The 13,734-nt window shown below is 40.2% G+C and overlaps 1 protein-coding gene across 1 annotated transcript in view; it reads left to right on the plus strand.

The window, feature by feature from the left end:
• The window catches only part of TFAP2D (transcription factor AP-2 delta), a 45,128-nt gene that overhangs the window by 10,558 nt on the left and 20,836 nt on the right, over positions 1-13,734 (plus strand). The window contains exons 4-5 of the mRNA XM_069008653.1: positions 6,171-6,336; positions 8,994-9,112. Coding sequence (XP_068864754.1) covers positions 6,171-6,336; positions 8,994-9,112 — 285 coding nt within the window. The remainder of the gene's footprint in view (positions 1-6,170; positions 6,337-8,993; positions 9,113-13,734) is intronic.

A 13,734-nucleotide genomic window follows, 5' to 3' on the forward strand; every position in this document is an offset into this window, starting at 1 on the left:
AAGAGCACATGACAAGTGGACACACAGCAAGCACACAACACATACAGGACACACACAACCAGCCAGTGGTTCCTGAGACAGATTCCCCCTTCAACATCCCTCACTCTGCCCCACTCCTGGGCCACCTCGGGCAGAGCCTCAAACCTTTACCACACCTTCACACACACAACCCACACCGCACACAGCCTGCCCAAGCCTTTGTCCTGCAGGAACCAGCAGTGTCGAAAGCACTCGCCAGCAGCACTCAGCGGTTTTCCCAAGCCACTGGCACAGAGAGTCTGGAGAGGCATTGGAAACTGCTGGTTAGTTCCTGTGGCTTGTGTATGGGAAAGAGGAATGGAGCAGATTATCTTTTCTTTTGGCTCTGGTTTGGATCTTATCCGTCAGTCCAGGAGCTGCAGAATTTCTCCTGTGTCACTGCTGACACACCTCGATAATGGAGGGCTGGTCCTGGGGGCATGAGATTTTTTTACATGTTCATACAATCTTTAAAGTTGGTTTCCTGTAACAAACCCACTTATTTGTATTATTCTGTTTTCCACCTTGCTTATCCTAAGCTATTTTTTAAACCTTGTTTAGACTTAAACTCTTACAGCTGTTAATATCCTTAAAAACACGGTGTAAGTAAGAGGCTGGTCTTAAAAACTGCTGGTGATACCCTCACTCTTTCTGAATCTTTTGGTTTATGTTTAAAAATTCCTCATGTTCTGTGCATGCAGGCATGTCTTTGTTTTCCTGGCATGAATGTTGTAGTGAGGGACATCTTGGAATTGTTTCTGTTCGTGGAATGAGCTGGTTTTACTTGGCTACTATGTGATGCAAAGTTTGTTAACTTAAATGAAACCAAAAGAATAACTGTAAAAAAAAGAAAAAAAAAGCAGTACTTTCTATTTTTCCTGACAAATGTAGATGAGTTTTAGAGTTTTGAATATTTAGCTCCTGATATTAATGACTGGGTCATGTGAGGATAATTTGGAGAACATTTTAAATTGCTTATAGACATTTTGGAACTGAAGATGGGATTAAGTAGTACTCATAAAATCTGTACTGATAACTGCTTGCTTCCATTTGCTACATGATAGGGGGGAAAAAGCTAAGGAGAGGCAGATTCAAATGTCTTCATTTTGTAACGTACTGTAAACTTGCCAGAATTTCAGCACAGGGCAGAAAATATACTATAAGCTGGAGGCTTCCACAAACAGCACCTGTAGATATAAATAATAGACTAATAAAAAGCATAGTGTGCTATTAATATTTTATATAAGATCAATCTGTCGACATTCAGGCGTGATTATACTTAATAATGTACACAAGTACACAAATGTGTATATCCTGAAAAACAAAATAAGCAGCACTTCTGCACTGTTGTCACCAGTGTATTATGATGTTTCCTTACACAGGTGCATGACATTTACAGGTGAATATCTTGGAGAAAGGGACTATGTTGTATTGAATGAATATAAAACACTTATCATACTGTGGTTGTTACAATTAACAAGTACAAAATGAATCTGCAGATGTAAGGATATACAAAATTAGAGACACACGTTAAAAAAAAATTGTATTTAAAGTGTAAAAACCATCTAGTGACATCCACAGACATTTCTTTCTCTCATTCCTGATGAAAAAAAAAAAAACACTGCTTATGAAAAGTATAAAAAATATTTTAGGATATTGGTTTTACCAGTGAAAGGATGCACAAATACTTAACTCTGATGGTGTAAGGGAGCCTTGCCTTTCAGCAAGTGCCTGAGTGACTAAATCAGAATAAACCACCACCTCCAGCCACCCTATTGTTCTCTTCATCTGTACAAAGGGAACCTGCAACCAAAACAGACCAAGCTCTCCTCGCCACGTGCGTTATTGGGATTTTCATTGTGTTGACAAGACGGGTGGGGTAGAGCATGGCTCTGTTCTCCCCGCTGTCATCTGCACAAGCCATCATCAGCTTGTGTCGGCATTTTGTACTGACATGTGCTATTTGATGGGGAGACGGGAATAAGGAAGGGAAAAGAGTCTCCCAATATTTGCTCTGACTACCTTTTCCAGCATCACATAGCCTAACTTTTGTTCGTTCTAGGCTTGGGAAACAAAGCAAAAGCACAATTCTCATGAAGGAGGACACTGTGTTGAGCATGAACCAGTCGGTTGGAACGAAAAGGACTGGGCCCCCAAAGTAAACTAATAAAAATGAACTTAGTATTTTGTCATTCCTCTCCCTCAGGCCACTTGAAAATAATCATAGATTAGAATCATAGACTATTTTGTGCTGGAAGAGACCTTTAAAGGTCATCTAGTCCAACTCTTTGCCATGAGCAGGAACATCTTTAACTACATCAGGTTACATTTAATCTCTTGAGGTGGTTTGGGGATTCAGTATACAGCAGTTTTGGGCCCTTGGTGTCTCACCTAGATGAGGTCAGCTGCACAAAGCATCGCTCTTTCCCACCCATTTTTATCTTGTGACCAATTGTATTAATTGAATCCACATGAAAATGATAGATCAAAGAGTAAAACTCTGCCATGAATAAAGAAGCAATTGAATAGAGTTGAATGAAAGAGAAGCCTTAAAGAAGGGTTCGAGTGCCTGAAATCTTCCCTTCTTTCATTTTTTCCCTAATCTATCTGTTGCAACATAAAATATAATTCTCCTTTCAACTAAATCTTGTCCTGCCTCTGTTTTCAGACCTCTACAGCTGTAAGAGCACAACCATCACCATTTACAGTCAACTCCAAAATAGTATCTTATGGCAGCAGATGAAGTCAGAGCACACCACGTAATCAGTTCCCTATGGGAATAAACAGTTGTCCTAAAAAGAGTCTTCTTAACATTCACAGGCCCATTTCACGTGGTACTCAGAGCACAAAACTGCTGAGGCAATCAGCTGGGTGATCCTACCAGTTATCTCACTGTCTGCCTGCTGTCCTTTTCCTTTTTCTGGCTTTGCTGCAGGACAAATGCCATGGATAACGAGTCAGGGTGCAAGGGCCACAGCTTTCCCTTCTTCATGCACACTTGTGGGCACATTGCTTTGCTGTTCCTGCATGTGGGGCTCTTCATTTGATGAGCTGAGGGGGTCTTATGTATCCTGTCACCAGAAGTCAGTCTGTAAAGATTTCCAAAGCCAGTAAGAGCTGCTGAGATGAATAGGGATCTCCAGGTTGAATCACTAGGCTCACAAAATGCATTATTTCCACTTTGTCTTTGAGGCATTACTTCTGCTTCTTCTGCTGGGGTCTTAGCATCCCACCTCTCAATACACTGTTATGACAAGAGTGGCTTAACAATTAAGTGAGGATTGACTTTTCCAACAGCACTCATAGTGGCATTGTGCTGACAGGAAAAAAAGCTGGTTGTTGCCACTGCTGTTTAGTTCAACTTAAAATATGTCTTGTGGTGGTGGTCTTCATGTTAAGCTGCTTCACAAAATCATTTGTCCACTCTAACACATGTTTAGAAGGAAGGAAGGAATACTCTGAAGCATGTGTTCGGCAAGAAACCTAATCTTTCATCTTCCCATGTGGCTGCCCTTCTCCTTTCCTCTCTTTCCAGCAGCCCTCCATTCCTTTTCCTGTTTACCACATGGTGTAAAGGCCAGGACCTCATCCATCTCCACTCCAAGGTGGTATTTGTGGTAGGAAATTCATGCCTTCAAAAATGCACACAGTTTGTGACAAAGACATATCTTCATCTAGAAAGCACCACACCGCTCTCTGTTGCTGTGTCAATGAATAATTAATATAGTGAAATAATTTTATGCAATAGATTTTATCTTCTTGCAATTTGCTACTTGTTCCCCATGTTTCTGGAAAGCAAATGACCTAGACTTGCTGATTTCTTTTACTTTTAATCCATACCTGGCTTACCTGGAATTGCTTTGGTTTAGATCATGCTGCTTAGGCATGAAATTTTAAAATATTCTAGGCTGTAAGCAACTTTCTACTAAATAGTAATGAGAAGTGTTCCAGTAAATTCTGGTTAGGGTAGGAGCAGCTGCAGGGTAACAGGTTTTTGGATTAAAGGAACAATTATTTATCTGGCATAAAGGGTGCACATACTGGCTTAACCTGGCAAGGAGATGAACTTTAATCTGACACTGATTTCAGTAGAGTCTCACTCGTTATAAAATCTACAGACTCACTGAAGTAAATAAATATGTACACAGTGCTACTGTTTTCTTGACACGTATATATATATACACGTGTGTATATGCATTGTGTGGCAGATGCCAAACAAACAGATCTAGTCAGTGTTAACGCTCTTCACAAATGTACCTGACAGACCAGAAGTTTGAAAATGTTGCTTGAAAATATTTACAGGTTTCTGGAAAAAAAAAAAAAAATCTACCAAAGAAAACCCAAACACACCAAAACAACACAGACCCAAAATTATTTCAGGAGTGTGGCGCCAGATTTCTGTGTTTGAGCGTATGAGCTCATTAATTGTAGCTTTGAGCTGTGAAAAATGTGCATCAGTGCCCTTGATGTGTCTATATTTTGGTGATGCATGAATTGTCTCTACATCCTGTCTAAGAAGTGGACACTAATATCTGCCCTGGAACATAATTAGAAGTCATAAAATACCCTGCTGTACTGAGTCAGGATCTCACCCATCTGGGATTGATACCAAGAGATGTTCTTTTCTGGTGTTGCTGTCAGCACAAATGTTTAAATATACCTTCAAGAGCTGAAATATTTGGAAAGAAATTCTGTTTGCCTTATGTAAGCAAGAAATAGTCTGCATTTAATGAAGGTTCATCCTTCAGTCTGTCTCTGGGAGAAGTGGAATAGAGTCACCTTAATTTTAAGAGGGCTGCACGTTTAAGATGATAAAGAGAAAGGTGTAGGATCTTGTCTAAAGTGAGCTTTTTATTTTCATTCTATTCTATTCTATTCTATTCTATTCTATTCTATTCTATTCTATTCTATTCTCATTACAGAATTTAGGCTAGAAACTAAAATTTTTAAGCCTAACACAGTGAGCTCTTGTAGTTAAAAAAATATTAAGGTGTTCACAGGAAAAAAGAAATTATCAGGGTATCTTAAAAGGTACAATATGTTTCCTCTAAGCACGAATGATGAGCACAGATCAATTGTGCTCTAAGAAGGTCTTTATATCATCATCCTCACATAAACCACCAGAACTCCTTCTAGTAGTGCATTGAATTATATATTTATATCACTGTCATATGCAGCTCATTCTTTTTTTTCTCACCTTTCCCCCAGGGAAGAATAGTGCATGCAGTGGTAAGATTCATTTCTTCCACAGAAATTTTTATTGTAGTCAGGTTGGAGAAGGCAGGTCAAAGAAAAGTGTTTTGTGCTTGGTGATAAAATATGTGTTAGTCCTTAAGATTATTTCTTGTTCTCCCTGGGAGTTTGTTGTACTCTCTTGGATCAGTTGCAAAGAAAGTTTTCTCTCTTTCTCTCTCTCATATTAACTTTAAGTTAAAAGCTCGGTTTTGCCTGAGGAGTTATTGATCACAGTCTTGACTGAAAGATTTGGTGATCATTCAGCAGTTTTAGACCCAGGCCAAGTAATTGCCACTGTCAAGAAATAAACAATTGCAGAACTAACCTGAGATAAACTGATGTAGCTCAATAGATTTCAATCGTTAATATCAGCTGAGGATTTGACCTAACTTTGGAAGGAATTTATGAGTTCAAAGGTGTGGAAAGCTGTTCTTGCTGAAAATCACTGCAAACCCACAGTGTTCTTGCATCTTCATAATCCTAAACACTGCTATGAGAGTTAAAATTAACATTTCTCATTAGAGCCAATGTCCTAAATTTTTCACAAACAGTGTTTTTTTAAATTGTGAGTGAGGGTTCAATCTTATTTTTTTAATCATACTAGACTGAAGAGACTATGATAATAGGTAATTTTTTCAGAGCATGAAATCAAATTATATCAAATGGCCATAATGATGTATTTTGACTGTGAAGCTTATGAAATCTAATACTTCACTGTTCCCACACTGAAATTTCAACACACTCATTTTTCTCAAAACAATAATATTATAGAAAGCCAAACCACACATGCCATAAGAAAAACCAAACCTGAACAAAACCAACCCCAACAGAACCACAGAATTGTTCTTCATGGTTGAGTTTGTCAAAACACAGAAGGTGAAGTTTTACCCCACTCTAATATTTCCTTTTTATTGTAGGTGGCACCTGTGTTGTCAACCCCACCGACCTGTTCTGCTCTGTTCCTGGTCGTTTGTCTCTGCTCAGCTCCACTTCCAAGTACAAAGTGACCATTGCAGAGGTGAAGAGGCGCCTTTCACCCCCAGAATGCCTCAACGCTTCCCTCCTCGGAGGTATTTTGAGAAGGTAAGTTGAAGGTGAGAATAACTACTCCTAGACAATGCTGTAATTGCTGTAATTATTTTATTTTCAACAGATAGGCTCTATTCTCTTTCCCTACTTGGATAGGTGGTCATACTTGAGGTAAACAGAAGGGGATGGATCAGGAGGGAACACTGGGGAATTTTCAATAAATGAGGAAGTTTACATTTTTCATCAAACTGATTTTTTTTTACCTCCTCTGTTGAGTTACTCATCAGACATGGAGAAATGTTCCTTTGACTTGTTTTGAGGAAAAAAAAAAGAAATTCAATGTGTGCCAAATTTCACCAGAGATACAAATCTAAATTCTTGCTGAGAAACTATCTCAAAGCAAATTGTTTTGCCAAGAATAGTTACAGCACTCACTCAACAAAAAGACCTAACCCACTGAGGTGTAGGGATGCCTTTTTCTTCCTTTCTTTGCATGTCTTTTGACCACAAAAACCACATAACAAGATGAGTTTACTTTTCTTTTTGTGAAATACTGGAGGATAAGCAAATAATTAGGCAAACTTTTGCCTCTGACCCTTCCCTGACCAGAGCAGACACCTGCAGAGAGCAGGAGCAGAAAGAAGGAAAAGGGCAGACTGTGCCTCACATTGCAAGAGGAAAACTAGGAGGCAACTGTAATTCATCCAGGCATATCTAAGTCGCGGTGTCCCTGAGGCGTCAGCTCAGATGGCATCAGCTGCTTGAACACCCTTTGATCAAAACTAGCTGGAAAGTCATCGGCTATTTCACTGCTGGCACTGAAGGCCACACTGATCCTCCTGCTTCTACTGAAAGTCGTTTAAACCAGCCTGAGAGGTGCAGGCATTCAAGAGCTGTCTTGAGCCATCTTGGGGAATAATGACTGTAGACCACAAATTGTTTTCAAGGCATAAGTCCCATTTAACTGCCTCTATAGGCATTGAAATCCAAAATCTACATCTGCCAAAATTTTCCCCTCTATTTGCTTCATCCTAGAGAAACAACTTTCAGCTAATTTTCACTTTAAAAACTCATGCTGTAGATTTCATCAATACAGTGCAAGCTATTAAGGATTTAAGGGCATCGACTTGAATGTGGGGGCTCCCTTCTCTCCTCTGTTAAAATGCTTGAATTATCCCCACAGGTTTTTGACCCAGACTAAGTATCTCCTCTCCCAAATTAACCCCAGGCATGGTTCAGGAGTTTGGAAAAGCCAGGGACTTCTCACAGCCTGCTAGTTCTGTTTTATGAATCAGAGAGTGCAATTGAGCAGATTTGGTCAGTTTGTAACTGAGGGTTTCACAGCTAGAGAACAGGCTCAAACACTCTGTATTTGACTAGGACAGATGTAGGAAAACAAAATCTCATTGACTGTTTGCCTGAGATCCAGAAGGCTTGTTTTTGCATCCTGTCAGCAGTCACTGGTTACCTATTTTCCCAAGCAGCTTGCCTTGGGAATAAAGTGTTCTTCTGAATAAAGAAAAAGTTCTTTTCAGAAGATATTTCCTGACAGTGTGCTCACAGTTGTGGTATTTCTTAATGCATAAAAACAGATATCCAAATGGTGATACTGCATGCTTGCTTCCTTCCTCTGCCTGAAAGAAATTGAACCGGAACCTCAAAATTTTAGTTAGTGATTACTTTTTCTAAGCTGAGGGCCCCTCAATCTCATTTGGGGTTAATTATGTATTTGTTGTACAAAAAGCAAAGGTGTAGACTCTTACCTATTTAATGGACAGGTCATTCATTTGGGATGGGAGATATCTGGGTTCCAGTCACTGTTTTACTCATTGTTTAAGCATTTTAACATTTGTTATTTGCTGTTAGCTGGCTGCTGCATCTGTCTGAAAGACATAGGTTAGAATTCCCTCAGGCTGAGGAAGAATTTGAACCTATGTCTGCTGCATAAGTGGATATATCTCAAATGGTTCAAACACTGAGGTGCTGCAGAAAAGCAGCCCTGGGACATACCAGGACTCATTTTGTGAGAAAAAAGGGGTGTAGGTGTTTGGCATAGGGGCACAGATAATCAATGATGGCTGAGATTTTAGCTTCAGCATTTCCTATTGCTTTGTCCTTATTCATAGTAAGTTTTGGGCTTTGTAGACAACATTTCTGAGTACCCAAGTCTCTATATAAATTGTAGGGGGATAGTTAGAGCTGGGTTCCACATAGACATCTACATTTAAGTAGCCATCTGGCCTCCTTTAAGAGTGAGACAAGCCAGATGAGTAAAGTCCACTCATTGTGGATATCTGTTTATCTAATTCTAGAAGGTCATGTTTCTCTCTAATTTGTCTTTGGAACCTGGCTTGGTTAAATCAGATATAAGTGTGTGCACTGTCAATATTTATATTTAGTCACTGTAAACCCAGGCTCTGTGCCCAAATCAGGACACTGGGCTCCACTAGGTGGAAAGCTGCCTGAAGATCTGATGCCCCCATGACAGGCATTAAAATCTTTAACTCTGCCAAAGAACCAATGTTAAAGACTCACGTAGATCAAGCAGGACATTAAGAATACAGCTCTGAAATATTTCCCATTGGTGTCACTACTGCAGGTGTTACCCCACACATTTGTCAACAAATTATGTACAATTTCTAGGCTTATATTAACACAGGGAAAAGGTGCAGAATAATGACAAGTGTCTCTCTTTCCTTCTGCTCTCTCAGGGCAAAATCCAAGAACGGAGGACGCTGCTTGCGAGAAAAATTAGACAGACTGGGACTCAATTTGCCTGCAGGAAGAAGAAAAGCAGCAAATGTCACACTCTTGACTTCCTTGGTAGAAGGTAGGGTCTCTAATATTGCAATATAATATAACCATAATTCAAATGTTTCATTGTATGCAACCTTTTCCAGCCGCAGGATTAAATTCCATAATCTGTATTTTGTAGAAAGAGATCTGACTTGCCTAAAGCCATAGACAGAGTGAGTGGCAAAATGGAAGTTCATTCTGAGATATCTTGGCCCCCAGCAAGTGTCTTGGTCCTGCAGTTTCCTCATCATTGATTTGTGCTTACAAATCGATCATCTGAGTGTTCTTGTGAGAGAGATTAATGTCTCATACCAACTCTATAGTGGGTTTGTTTATCTTCCTTTTTCTTTTTTTTAAACTTGTGAATTTCCTGGAGCTGGTCCAAAAATATGATGATTTTTTTTTTCTCCCATAAGAAAACATAATATTTAGACAAGCCTTTTCCCCACACACATAAATGAATGAAATCTGTTTTCAGATAATATCGAGACAGGCCCAGGAGATACTTTCTTGGCCTTTATTTGTTGTTTAAATATCATTCACCAAATACTGCCAGGCTCTTCAAACCTTCAGCTGGGAGATACAGGTTCAAACCCCTCAGGCAAAGGGAAGAAACTCTACCTGCATCTCTTCTATTCTGGGTGAATCCACTAAGTACCCAGTTTGTTGTCTGGCTGTGAGTAGCAGCTCTGGGAATTTCAGATCCCTCCTCCTTGATGCTGACAGAACTCAGCTCATCCTAAAGGTCAATACCTTCTACGATCATAGCCTGAAAGGTCCATACAGATCTAGGCAACTAGGCTGAGGTCTCAGCACATATTACCACAGAATTACAGAATTATAGAAGGATTGAGGCTGGAAGGCACTTCTGGTGGTCTCCCAGGCCAATCCTCGTGCTCAAAGCAGGGTCAATTAGAAGAGCTTGCTCAGGACCTTGTGAGTTTTTTATTATCTCAAAGGATGGAGACTCATCCAGGCTGAAATAGCACTGAATCCTCAACACTGGAGGTTGTCAGCATGTATGACAAGGGAGTGATATTTTCAGGGGCCACTGAGCACAAGGAACTCCAATGGGGCTGCTATGAACTACAGGTGTGTCCATATCACACCTGCTTGCAAGAAAAAGCTCTAATGGAGCTTGGAAAAGGTGCCAGGTTAGAGGAGCAAGGGCTGTTTCCACCTTCAGGCATCTCGGGTCACAGAAGAATAAATACAGCTGGTGTTTTTTAGTAAACAGAGCAATGGCTTAAACTGAAAGCTGAAATTAGGAAGAAATTCTTCCCTGTGAGGGTGGTGAGGCCCTGGCACAGGTTGCCCAGAGAAGCTGTGGCTGTCCCATCCCTGGAAGTGTCCAAGGCCAGGTTGGACAAGCCTTGAAGCAACCTGGTCTGGTGGAAGGTGTCCCTACCCTTGGCAGGGGGTTGGATTGAGATGAACTTTAAGGTTTCTTCCAACCCAGATCATGCCATGATTCTGGGATTCTATATGGTCAATTATTCATTCATCAGAAGAGACTGAGAGGGAGGTGGCTCTCTGACAGCTGCTGGCCTGGGATTGAAGGCTGAGTACCTTTACTCTAAGTAAGGATTAGATTCCTGTTTCCCAGGAATGGAGCTGTGCCTACCTTCCTGCCCTTTATTCAAAGCAAACCTGATATCAAGCCTATGGTGCTGCTTCTGTTCTTGGACTGCTTTGCTGTGAGTCCTAAAGATAAATACTGATGTGAGTGAGCTCACTTTGGTAGAGACCTTTTTGCCTGCATATGTTAATCATGAATTTTATCTACTATAATTTTTTGGGAAAGGCATGTTAATACTCCAACAGAAAACTAAGTGAAGCTCATTTCCTGTCTGTGTAACCACTCCTGGGTCAAACTTGGCAGTGCTCATTGAATTCTTTGTGGTGTAAGCTGTTCTCGCTTTGGACATGCAGATATTCCTTCCAGGTGGAACCAACTTACAGCACAGCTTCATCAAAGAAACCCATCCTTCAATGGTTCCTGCTGCTGGAGGAGGCAGAAATGAAAGGCCACAGGCTTATATTGTGGTTTAGAGAATCCAGAGAGAAAGCAACATTAGCTTTTTCTGTGTGATATCAATACAGAAATTGAAATAATAACAATTTGTTAGTTTTATTAAATATCTAAAATATCAGGTACACTCTGTGTACCTCTCATAAGGACCCAGGATTGTGTCACTCTTGACTTCTTTAGATAGTTCTAAATTTATTATTACTAAAGGTCCTCACAGTCTTCAATATATTGAGGTTTTAATGTCTCTTTAAGGTAGGAGTGTGGCCAACCTCTTGAATATCTGTGTGATGTAAGTTAAGGCAAAATTTGTTGCATGATTATTATGTTTTTTGGCCAAAACCATGTCAAAAGTCTCTGGCATGACTAATACTTCTCTTCCTGTAAAACATACAAAAATCATTGAGCTTTGGGAAGTCTGTTAAACTCAACGAGGAAATGCAATTTATTTCTAGGCTGTGGCCATCACATGAAGGTTCGGATTTTATGAAAACTATTCTGTGGCCTCCTGTTTTCTGCAAATTTCTTTCTTTGGGAGTTCAGCTTCACTGCAGGATGTTTACTGTTGGTTTGGTCAGGTTGCATCTTTAGTGTCTTTGGCAGGGACGTCTGCAGCCCAAAGTAGGAATTGTTTGACAGATCAGTTCTGTCCTTTTTGTCATGCACATAAATCGGCACGAGTGCAAAGGCGGACAGGGAGAATGAAATCAGTGTTGTAGGACTCTCCTGAGCAGTTTGGGGACACATCTTTGTGTAACCTGCAGGCGAGGGATGCCCTCTAGTGCCTGGACTAGAGGGAAGGAAGGGTCATTTTTCTTACAAGCTCCAAAAGGAAAATTCCTACATATTAGCTGTGAAATAAAGGCTCCTCCAATAAATACTAGTATTTCCAAGGCTAAGCTTTACTGCAGGCTCAAGAGTCAAAAGCATCTCCAGTGGGAGCAAGGAAGGATGTGAAAAGAGGGGAGAGGTTCCCTTCTCTTTGAATCGGTCACTTAGAGACAAAAATAAATGTGATTGCAGATGCAGGTAAAAGCAGTGCATGAACGATTTAAAAACCCTCAGATAAGAAAAAGGAAAACTTACAAAAAATGCTAGAGTTTGTTTTCCTGTCAAACCTGATTAAGACACTAAATTTCCTAGGCACAGAATTAGTGACATTCATCATTTGGGGACAAAAGCTCTTGAGAAAAAATAGGTCAGTGGTTGCTTTTTTCATCGTGCTCTCAACTGTCACACTTCTCCCCCACCAGCCTTTGTTTAAATATCCTTCCACTTGTTCCTCCTCCCTCTCACCCTACAAATAGAATAAACTTTCCTTCCACCTCCCGCCTGTCCCTCCTCCCCCTAAGTAACATTTCTGCTGGGTAGAGCATCCGGAGGAGGCACAGCCGAGGAGAGTGGGAGGTTCAGATGCCGAGTGTCCCTCTCCCGGGGACACAGCTCCTGCCTTCACTCTGCACAGGAGCAGCTCTCACTCTTGCTGGCCCCGGGGGACCCTCACACCGCTCCTTGCACCTGCCCACAGAAACCTTTCAAGGTTCTGCTCTCCCCACCGATGCTTTCCAGAGCCGTCTCTGCCAATTCTGCTCCAGCAACTGTCCTTTTCCATCAGGCAAAGCTCTCTGGTCAATTGTCAAACAGCAGAGGAGAGGCAGCGCTGCCAGGAGCTGCACAGCCATGCGCTGGCTTTAAGGAGAGTCCAAGATTCCCAAGACCTGCTCTTTGTGTCTGCAGGAGGAAAGAGCTGGGGATACCACACACAGGGAAATTTGATTTTAGATAGAATTTAGATTGAAACAAGGTAACTAACTATAAAAGTCAGGGGTTCTAGTGGTTTTTACCTTTATTATGATTCCTACCCTAATGTAAATAACAACTAGGCAGAAGATGGCAAATCTAAGGTAAAAGAAAAAAGGTCCATTCATCCACATTTCCAACATTTACACATTTTCTCCCAAAGTAAATGTTTGTCCGAATTTTTCTGTAGAAAAAGAAAGAACATATTCTATGACATTTTGAATAAGCTACTTTCCCCCACCAAGACTTAATCCTACTGTACAGTAATCACAGGGATATCTATTCACAAAAAAATAAGTATATTGCAGTCCACTTCTAAATATCAAATCATCATTTGGTCCTGGTTTAAAACAACATCTTTGCTCAACAATGAGATAGGAGAAATTTTGTTCTGCAGGGTGCTTTCATGTCCAAATTTTTATTTTTATTTAGCATTGGTAGTTATAATTCAGGATGCCTACTCCTTTTGGTATATGCATGCTTATGTGAATAAATATGCATAGCTCCAATGCTCATTTGTAGTATACATGAGCTTTCCATTTCCAGAAAAAAATATTTTCAATTTTAATTGAAAATATTTTCATTATTATTTCATTTAAAACAGTAATTACATTTGTATCTTCATTTTTACCCATCTATATCTTGTCTAAAAAGACAAGTAATTTTGTTTCTTTTTGCTCATGGTTTTATATCTTCATATACCATTAACATTCAATCACAATCACAATCCCAGCTCCAGACAGGTTTTATACTCTTGAATAATTTTCTCAGATCATCAGAACAGTTTAGTATAATTTTCTCAGCTTTAGCAAATATTATAAACCATC

The sequence above is a fragment of the Aphelocoma coerulescens genome, chromosome 3 (genome assembly GCF_041296385.1).
Source record: "Aphelocoma coerulescens isolate FSJ_1873_10779 chromosome 3, UR_Acoe_1.0, whole genome shotgun sequence".
Classification (NCBI taxonomy): Eukaryota; Metazoa; Chordata; class Aves; order Passeriformes; family Corvidae; genus Aphelocoma; species Aphelocoma coerulescens.